Raw genomic sequence first — 9,748 nt, 5'->3', positions numbered from 1 at the left:
CCTCAGCTTCCTCTGCCCCCGGCCGCGGTGGGGCGGCTCCCGTGGAGGGGACGTGCTCCTGGAGCCTGCGTGGGCGGAGCGGGCCCTCGGGGCCAGTGCCACCCGCGGCCGAGGCGCACAGTGGGACGAGGCCCTCCCCGCCTCACCTCAGTGGCAGGGCAGGGCGGGCAGTCTCTGTGCGTCCTCTCCAGGGACAGCCACAGTGACACCCCCACCCCCCCACAGGCGAGCGGGGCCGGCCAGTGCCCGTCCTCGTGACGCGGCTGTGCGGGACCACGGCCCCAGCGGAGCCGAGCATGCGACACAGACCACAGGGCCCGCCGGCCCCGGGGGCTGTCGGCCTGTGGAGAATCCAGCGTCCGAGCCCCCGTGGGCCTGCGTGGCCAGAGCAGGGCCGAGCCCCTTGGTCGTGGGAACACGCCGACACACGATTCGGAACGCGTGCAGTGAGGAGCCGACGTGCCCCACCCTTTGCTCCCGGAAGGGGGTCCCTCGTCTCCCGCTGCTGTGGGGGGGCCTCAGGCGCAGGCTCGCTCCGGGCCGCAGAGCCAGGCTCCTCCAAGCGGACACTAGAAGCCGGGAGCGAGGGCCTCACTCTTCGACCTGCCTTCTCGCCGCATGCTCCCGGGCCCGGGCGTCTCGCGGTCCGGGAGGCCCTACACGAGGGCTCCGCACCGTGATGGACAGGCTAGCAGTGTCCCAGGCCAGCCCGGTTCCTGGGGGTGGCAGCTCCAGAGCAGAGCTTCGGGGAGCGAAAGGGGCCACGCTCTCCTGGCTGCCATTCCTTGGTCTGCCCCTAGCTCGTCCCCATTGGCCCCACCCTGGGCCCCCCAAAGCACACAGAGACGCAATGCCCTGTGGCCCCAGCCAAGGCAAAAACTGAGTGCGCCCAGGTCGCTGCCAACATCCACAAACTCTGGGGTCAAACTAGCTCCGTAGCCCGGCCACGAGGCCGGCCCCAGGCTGTCCGGTGCCCATGGGAGCCTGTGCCTGCTACGCTCTCTCGGTCGACAAGCTACGGGCTGACCGGCGGTTCACCAAACTTCCCAGACCGGACAAGGAGTCGTTGGCCTTGTCAGTGGACAGAAGCGCTGCTCTGACCTGCCCTCGCCCCGACTGAATACTCGCTGGGTCCTGACCCGTGACAGAAGCAAGGTCAAACACCCTCCAGCACGGCTGGGCACGTCCAAGGCCGCCGACAGCACAGGGGTGCCCGCGGGTGTCAGGCCGGAATCGAGCCGTGTGGGCATCGCCTGGAGCGTGGGCGGCGCCTCAGGGAACGGGCGCCTGCACTGGGCAGGGCTTCACGCCCCAAGCCCAGGCCTGAGTAGCGCCCGGCGCAGTGTGCACCTCCTCCGGCCACCCGCCCGCGTCCGACAGGCCAGGCTCGGCGCTGCGGAGGGGCTCTGGGCAGAGGGTTGGCCGCAGGGCGCAGGCTCTCCAGGCCACTCCTGCTCGTGTGCCGCGTGGCCAGGTGGGCCCCCTCCTCATGCCCCCCTCATGCCCCCCTCCTGCAGCGGTGCTGGCCGTGGCCCGGCTGGCAGGGGGAGCGACCCAGGTCCCTGGCATCGAGGAGTGAAGGGCCAGGGTTTCCGAAGTCAGGCAGCCAGCAGGCAGCACTAGGGGGGTGCCGGGAACTAGGGCCACAGGCGAGGGTCGCCCGCAGACGCAGGGTTAGAGGCCACCTTTCCCAAGTCACCGGCATGTGTCAGAGGAGCCACCGAGCTCAGCGGGCGTGTACACGATTGGAACGCGGTTGGTACCGATGCCTCTCCGAGCACATTCACACCCACGAGGAGACACGGACGATGCCAGCTCCCCGATGACCTGCGTCGTGGGGCGTCGACGTGCGGTTTTGGTTGGCTTCGGAATTCGGCCCCGGACTTTTCTTGGGTTGGGAATTCTTGGGTTATTTTTTCGGGGGCCGAGCTGGCCCTCGGGCTGGCCGGCATCCACCCTGAGCGGGGCGGAGAGCGAGAGAGACGTGGACATCTGGCCGCGTGCCGACGTCACCTCCCCTCGCAAAGTCCAGCCAACGGGGGCTCGAAGTTTCCAACTATTATTTGTGCTTCTTGCCGTTCTGGACAGAGCGAACTTGACTGTGAGAAGAACATCCTCAGAGCCCACCCGGTAGCTCAGCGGATCTGGTTTCCTTCCAGACGTCACGTCTTAGGATGAGGGGGCCTGGCCCTCCCGCGGCCTGGGCCACCACAGCTGCCAGCGAGAGGACAGGACGAGGGCTCTGACCATGGCAGTGGGGGAGTGGGAGCCGGACAGGGCCAGGCCCAGGCCCATCCTGGGGCAAAGGGACAGTCCTCCGACCCAGCCCAAGCAAGCGCGAGGCCAGACCTTCCCACCCCCTTCGAAGCTAAAGCAAGAGGGTGTGGCCGAACCGGGAGGGTGGAACAGGCCAGCGACAGCCACGGTGGAGCAGGGGGCCCTGCACCCCAGGCTGGGCGGCCTGAGGGTCTGCAAGCCCCTTTAGGAGAGGGGCCTTGGCTTAGGGTCCGGGGTCAAGGTCAACGAAGCAAAACTCCCTGCACACACCCAGGAAATGTGGGGGTTTTGTGAGCTGCTATGGGCGGGGGAGGGCCTAGAGCTGCAGCTCAGAGGGCTCAGGAGACAGAACAGGGGCCCCGGGCTGCTCCCCAGCCTCCCCTGGGGCCAGGGGACCCAGAGGCGGGCAGCCCGCCTCGGGCTGGGGGGAGGAGGGAACATTCTCCTGGTAACGAGCTAGTTCAGTAACAATGGACTTAGCCTGCTGGGTTTGAGCTTTTCTGGCGCCCGGGCTCTTGCCTGGAACCAGGGTCCTTCTTAGGTATTTGAAAAAAACAGAAAATAAACTTTTAAAAAAATCCCCCAAGCAATAATAAAAAAGAAAGCACCCCATCCACAACCTTAGGGAAAAAAAAAAAAAGTCTTACACATCATTCCCCCAGAAGAAAAGGGGGAGGAAAGATGGACTGACGTGAAACCCTTTTCTCCTTCTTTTAAAAATTGTTTTAACAGCTTCAAAAGTAATGAATTATATGTGGCTAAAAATAGAGCTGGGGGTCCTGGCTAATGGGGCCTTGCGAATCACCCAGCATAAGGAACTGTCAATATTTTTTGAGCTGTCAGAAATCCACTTAGTGATTTTTGACAATTCAAAACATATTTCTGACTGCTTGATCCAGCTCTCGGTGAAGGAAGGAGAGAAAAAAGGAACATCATCGATTTAAATCGCGAGCCGCGTCGGCCCCCGGGTCCTGCGTGCTCGGAAGGTCGGGGTTCAGAGGTGGAGATGTGCTCCCTCGCTCCCCCCCACTTCCTTCCGCACGGGGAGCAGCCGCAGTCGCCAGCCCTGACGGGGCTGCCACGGTCGCGTCTCTGCGGCGGTGCAGGGCTGGGGAGCGCTGCGCAGTCAGACACGAGGGGGCCGCGGGGTCCCCGGCCCGCGGACACACGCTCGCTCCGATCCCCCGCATCGCGCCTGCTTCCCGAGACCGGGGACGACGTGGGGTAACCGTGTTCTTCAGGGGGGCGACGAAGCGCCAGTGTGCTCACGAGGCCAGGCGGGCAGGGCCCGAGACCCACGGGAGCACTTGCCGCCGGCCAGAGGCCTCGCCACGCAGCGTCCTGGCAGAGCGACGGACAGACAGGCCGAGACGCGGACGGACGGACGGCCACTGTCCTCCCAGCCCGTGGGCAGTGCGCTGCGGCGTCGCGGGCTCCGCGTCCGCGTGGGGGGCGCGAGCTGACCATGCTTCACGCTGCACGTCGCCGCGTCTCACCCCAGGACGCCGATGGAAACGGGAGCAGTTCTCACGGCGGGACCCCCCCGCCCGGGCCCCCCGGAGGAGCTCTTCACATCGCCACGACGCAGCGGCGGAGCGTACGCTCTGCACCCGGAGCCCCCAGGGACACTGACGCCTCGACCGTCTGCACCGCGCTCCGTGTGGCCGGGGCCTCGTCTACGCTGGGCTCGAACCTGTTCACGAGTCAGCCCCCCACCCCCCGTCTGCAAAGACGCACGGCTCGGCACCCGTGTTCGGGCAGTGACCTCGAGGAAGAGGGCTCTGAAACTTACCGCACAGGTCTGGCCTCTTGACACACCCCGAATTGGCCGCGCTGCTCGCGAGTCCGTTAAAGGCCGCCAAGCCGTCGGAGCTGTAGGCGCGAAGGGCCGACAGCACGGTCATCGGCTTCTCCGGGCCCTGGGGCGCCCGCTCCGGCCTGGGCAGGCCCGCCGAGGGGTCCTGGGCCGGGAGCAGGCCCAGGCTGTGCCACTGCTGCTCGGACGCCTGGGGCGGCGGCGACACCAGCCCCGTGACCGGCTGAGGGACCCCTGGGGGCAGCAGGCCGTCCCCGGCGTCGCCGCCGCTGTCCTTGGTGAGGGCGGGCGGCGGCTGGCGTGGCACGTCCGGCTCCGTCTCGATCTCGTCGTCGTCGTGGTTCTCGCCCTCGGTGGAGTCCATGTCCTCCGAGGAGGCGATGTCGGACAGGTCATCGGTGGTGCTCTTGCTCGTGGTGTCGGGGATCAGGCTCAGGCCGTCGTCTTCCGAGGGGGCCTTCCCATCGGGCCCCTTGCTGGGGCAGGGGCCGGGGGCCCCCGAGCCCGCCGTGCCCGGGTAACCGCCAAACTGCCTGTAGAAGCCCGCGGGGAAGCTGCACAACGCGGGGTCCACGTGGCCGGGCCAGGGGCCGCCCTTGGGCTCCCCCAGCGCCTCCTTGCCCAGCCCCTGGGCCGCCTTCTCCGACGCAGGGTCCAGAGGCCCGATGGCGCTGGCGAGAGCCACCTCCTTGCTGGGCTGCGCCAAGGGCAGCAGGGCCAGCTTGCTCGCCTCCCGGGCCTGCTCTCGGCCGTCGGCGGTCACCCCCATGGCACTCTCTCTGCGCCTTGCTCTGCCCAGGTGGTTGGCCCGCAGGTGCAGGGCCATGAGCTCCATGGACGACGTGGTGAATGCGCAGAACAGGCAGCCGTGCCACGCGATGCTGTCCTGCAGCGTCACCTGGGAGCCGGGCAGCGAGGCGGCGTCCGGCCGCACCGACAGGTCCAGCGGCTCGTGCTGGGCCTTCTCCGCCTTCCGAGGGGCCAGCTTCCCGCCGGCCTTCCCCTCGCCGCCGTCCGCCCCGTGCACTTTGGTGGAGGGAGGGTCAGGCGGGGCTTTGTCCTCCACGTCCTTTTCCTTCTTCAAGGAGCCGAGGACGAAGCTCTCCATGAACGCTTGCAAGGAGCCCTGGAAATTCACGCCGTTGCCCAGGGGCCCCGGATAGGCTCGGCCCATCTCGGAGAAGTGGCCGCTTTTGGAAGGAAGGTCGGCGCCCTTCAGGGAGTCTGGAGGGGCCTCGGAAGGCACGCCGGCGGCCTGCCCGGCGTGGTCCCCGGGCGAGAGCGCTCCGGACGTCCACTGCTGTGAGGCCGGGCCCCCTCGGAAGTCGATGCCGGGGAGACCCTTGAAGGCCCCCCTCAGGATGTCCGGCCGGATGAACAGGGCCGCCTTGCCGGGCAGCTCGTCCCTGGGGTCCGCGCTCGGGGGCTGTGCGGTCAAGGGCCCCGCTCCGTCCTGCCGCCCGCGGTGGTGCCGCTCCAGGTGGTACTTGAGGGACGCGGACTGGGTGCCAGCGTAGTCACAGTGCGGGCATTTGTAGGGCTTCTCACCTGCAGGGTGTGGGCAGGAGAGAAGAGAGGACAATGTTCATCTCGGGCTGCCGCTGACGGGTGTGGGCGCTCGGCGGAGCCGAAGCAGCTCGAACTAATAATTAGTTAGAGAACAACTGTTTTTTAATAGAAGAATAATTCGTACTCTTAAGCTTTTTTAATGATTTTGTACCATTTGGGACTATTCGGATGACATACCATCCACACACAATTAGCTATCTTTTTCTTTATCTAACATGTGAGAACGGCTGTAGATTTAAAAGCTATGATTATGAAAATTAAGCATAATAATTCCAACCACAGTGATCATTAAAAGTAGAAGTTTAAAAAGACAGAGTGTGTAACCAATGGGTGGCTGCGATACTTTGTGTATACAATAGCTTGGAAATTTGTTTAAATTATACACATGGAAACCATTTTTAAACCTAAAAATTTTATGGCACTGTTACGCAAGACTGAAATGAATGATTTAAGTCTTGCTCTGCAGTAAATCATGGATATAATTAGCAAATGGCACACTGCACGAGCAATTTATCATTATTCGGAGGGCGCCGCTCCAGACGGGCTCAGCTATCTGCAGACCTACTGCATTGTGTCTAAATAAAGAACTGTAAACACCGACTTTCTACGACGTTAACGCCGTGACGTACAGCGTGATCGCAGCACGTAGAGACACACAGGTAAGATAAAAAGCGGTCCATAAAACTTAAAAGAAAACGAGCGATAAAAAGGTGCGGAACATATTTAGTTTCTGTGTTTGGAATTAACATTACCTACTGGTCTTCCCAGCCCCCTAAATTTGCGCTAATGGCAAACGCGAAGCCGCGGCAGTAAAATGCATGATCTGCCCGGAATAAATGCTTTCTAGAGAATACGCACGGCTTTAAAAAGTGTTTTAAAACACGTACGATCATCCCCGCGAATTAAACATTTATTTAAATTCGGTGCCCGGCTTCTATTGTTCCCACGGAGGAAAGCGGAGCACGGCCACAGTCACGTGCAGCTAGGACCTGCCCGTGCGGCGGGGGCCGGGCAGGGGGCCGACAGGTGTGGCTTTAAACCTGCTCCAAGGACCTGCTGGCGGCCCACGGCCTCGTCCAGGCTGCGGGCTGGGAGGGCTCTCTGGAGGGGGGGACTGGCCAGTCCCCGTGAGCTTATTCGCAGCAGCGCCCCCTGCACGTCCACAGGAAACTCGGCCCTTCCGGCCCCTCCCCTTCCTCCGCCATCAGGCCCCGGGTAAAAAGCAGGTGCAGGTCGGCTGCACCCTGGCCCCCGGAGACGTCCTCCTGGGCCTGGTCTCCGTGGACGCCGTGCCCCGTCCTTCAGGCGGGGCGCTCGGGTGGCATGGCTGACGGGGTGCAGCACGGGCCTGGGCTTGGCCGACGGCAGGATCCCGTGCCCTGGACTGCGTGTTCCTCACTCATGCTCGGAGCAGCCGCGGCCCCCTGCGCACGCGGCTCACGGGTGGCCTTTCGGTCCGGGATGGGGTCCCGCTGAGAGGCCACTTCTCTGCACGCGGAGGCCACAGGTGGCTCTGGCCACACTGGTGGGGCCCAGGAGGGTGTCATCCCTTTAGGGTAAGGACGGGTGGCTTCGGAGACACCAGGGCCATCTCCTGCTTCAGGGACTTGGCCCTGCATGGGGCCCACCTCACCGGAGGCCAGGGCACACTCGGTGGCACAGGCGCTGCGGCCGAGGCACTTCCGGGCTGACCTGGGAGTCCGGTGGCCGTTGGAGCAGAGGCATCCTGAGGCCAAGGGGGTGGTGGGCCCTGTGACAGAGCCTGATGGAAACGGGGGAGCCTGGCCCGTGGGTTAGTGGGGACCCCGGGGGTGAGGCCTGCAGGTACAGGGTGAGACTCAGCTTGCACTTTAGAAACGCACCTGGAAATGATTAAGTGTGTCTTAATCATTAATCAAATCAGGGTTCGCAGACGACGCACGAGCCTCATTAGCGGGAGCTACGGAGAGGGATGCAGACCCCACCCGCAGGTCTGGGGGGTGGGCTGAGGGACACAGGGTGGTGCGTGGGGCACGGCTCCGAGGGGCACGCGTCTGCGGTACACACCGGCCCAGCGGTTCTCAGCCTGCACTGTGCTGCCCTCGCTATTCCCGACCCCTTGGGTCCTGCTGGGGGGTCGGGGGGGCCCGGTGGGTGCTTTCCTTCAGCCTTCCCACTGGTTCGGAAGGACAGTGGCAGGGGGGTCTCACTCTGGAAGCCCAGAGTGGAGCTGCTCGGGGAGCTTTAGGAAATGCCACCGGCCGGCCCCACCCCCACCCCCGCCCCCAAAAACCCTGCTGATCACCCCGGGGTCTCTCAAAGCCCCCACAGCGGCCTCCGCGAGGCCTGGCGGGGAGCCGCTGTGCAGAGCCCCCAGGCAGTGGCTGCTGTGCAGTGACTGTGGGCAGCTCGGCAGGGCAGGGCGCCTGGACCTGCAGATACTGTGGTGCCCGAGCCTGGACTGGGGTGGGGTCCAGAGACCCTGAGCTGTTTCGTGCTCCCCTGGCTCACGGCTCCCATCCTGGGGCCTGTGCTCCCTCGACCTGCTGTGGGAAGTTGGTGCATGCATCCTGAGGCCTCGCACCAGCTCTGAAAGCCAGAGGCGCGTGTGCGCACGTGCGTGCACACCTGCACACAGACAGGTGTGAGCCCCTTCTCACTCAGCTTCTGATTGGACGAGTAGGAACTGAATGCAGAGGCAGGACGAGGTCCCCGTCCCGGCGGCTTTCAGAGGGGACGCGTCATGCGGTTATTAAAGCAAGTGACATTCACACGCACGCGCAGACCGCACTCACACACACACTGCACATCACGCACACGCACACGTACATACGCCTGCACACGCAAGCACACGCACAGACGCACACGCAGGGCAGGAGCACGCCTCTCCATCCAGCTGCTGCTGCGCACGGCTCCCACGGCCACGGTGACAACCCAGGATGGTTCGCCCTGAGCACCGAGTCTGCCGGGGCCCAGGGCGTGCGACCGCCCACTCGTCACGGGGTCCCGCTGCTGTGGGCTCCCATGCGGCTCCGTCACCCACGTCCCCCTCAGCGCCCACAGTGGAACGCCACGGGATGAGCCCATGCCCTGGGGATCCGGGTTTCAAGAAGCAAATCTCTAGAGTTCCTGTCTCCACAGACCACCGCTGCCTCTGGGGAGACATCCCTCGCCTCTCCGGCCTCATCTCCAGGAGGGGCGCCCCGAGTCCCTGGCCCTGCCGGGGGGCGCTGTGGGCCCCATACCCAGGGACAGAGCCATCTGGGGTGAGCCCGTCCCTGGAGAGTCCCGGGCAAACGAGGGTCTCGCCTTCTACCAGACACATCCAGGGTGATCGGAACGCCACCTGCTCACACCCGGCCTGGACGGGGAGGGGGGCGGGGGGCGGTGAGAAGTGGGCTCACTGAGCAGCCCTGACGTGCGGTCAAGGGCAGCTCCTGCGTCCGGCTGACAGGTGAACGCAGAGTGTGTGGGGACGGCCTCTCCTGTGCCGAGAGCTGCTTTGCAGTCAGCGCCCCCATCCGGCCACACGCGCCAGCCGGACGCGGGGCTGGCCCTAACAAGCCCGGCTTCTGCCCCGCTCTCGTCCACCTAGCGGGCTCTGCCTGAGACGTGGAAAGGTGCGGCCTGAGCAGGCTCATGGCACCCATGACCCCCGGCCCTGCCAGCGGCTCCGTCCACCTGGAGGACTGGCCGCTCAGGCTGTGAATGAGTGCGAATCTGCTGGAGGACCCTCCATGGCGTCTGCACCTGCCTCTCGTAGGAGCCACATGCCAGAGGCCTTTAGGGCCAGGCGGATCCAGGCCGCAGGACCAGTGGGCTGGGGGCCAAGCCTCTCCGACAGGGCCGCTGTCCTCTTGTCCTACCTGGGGTAGACACGCTGACCCCCCGGAAAAGCCACGCATCAGACTTCCACATGCAAAACGCATCTGTACATACCGGCACCTCCTTAAAAGCTTTAGTGAGCCCCACGAGGGCCACAGAGCCCCATCCTGCAGCCCGGGTCTGGGCCGTGCGGCCCTTCTAAACTCGCGTCTGGGGGACGGCCAGAGCAGAGCCACCCCCACCTAGAAGAGCAGGACACGGGTGACCGTCTCTGGGCCCAAA

General features: G+C 64.7%; 1 protein-coding gene across 1 annotated transcript in view; it reads right to left on the bottom strand.

Moving 5' to 3' along the window:
* ZNF536 (zinc finger protein 536) overlaps positions 1 to 9,748 on the bottom strand; it is a 267,453-nt gene that overhangs the window by 2,808 nt on the left and 254,897 nt on the right. Inside the window, exon 6 of the mRNA XM_023523054.1 lies at positions 4,070 to 5,641. Within this exon, the coding sequence (XP_023378822.1) occupies positions 4,070 to 5,641 (1,572 nt within the window). The remainder of the gene's footprint in view (positions 1 to 4,069; positions 5,642 to 9,748) is intronic.

This window comes from Pteropus vampyrus, unplaced genomic scaffold, assembly GCF_000151845.1.
Source record: "Pteropus vampyrus isolate Shadow unplaced genomic scaffold, Pvam_2.0 Scaffold376, whole genome shotgun sequence".
Classification (NCBI taxonomy): Eukaryota; Metazoa; Chordata; class Mammalia; order Chiroptera; family Pteropodidae; genus Pteropus; species Pteropus vampyrus.
Note: the sequence above shows the minus strand (reverse complement) of the source record. Positions and strands in the feature narration are given on the sequence as shown.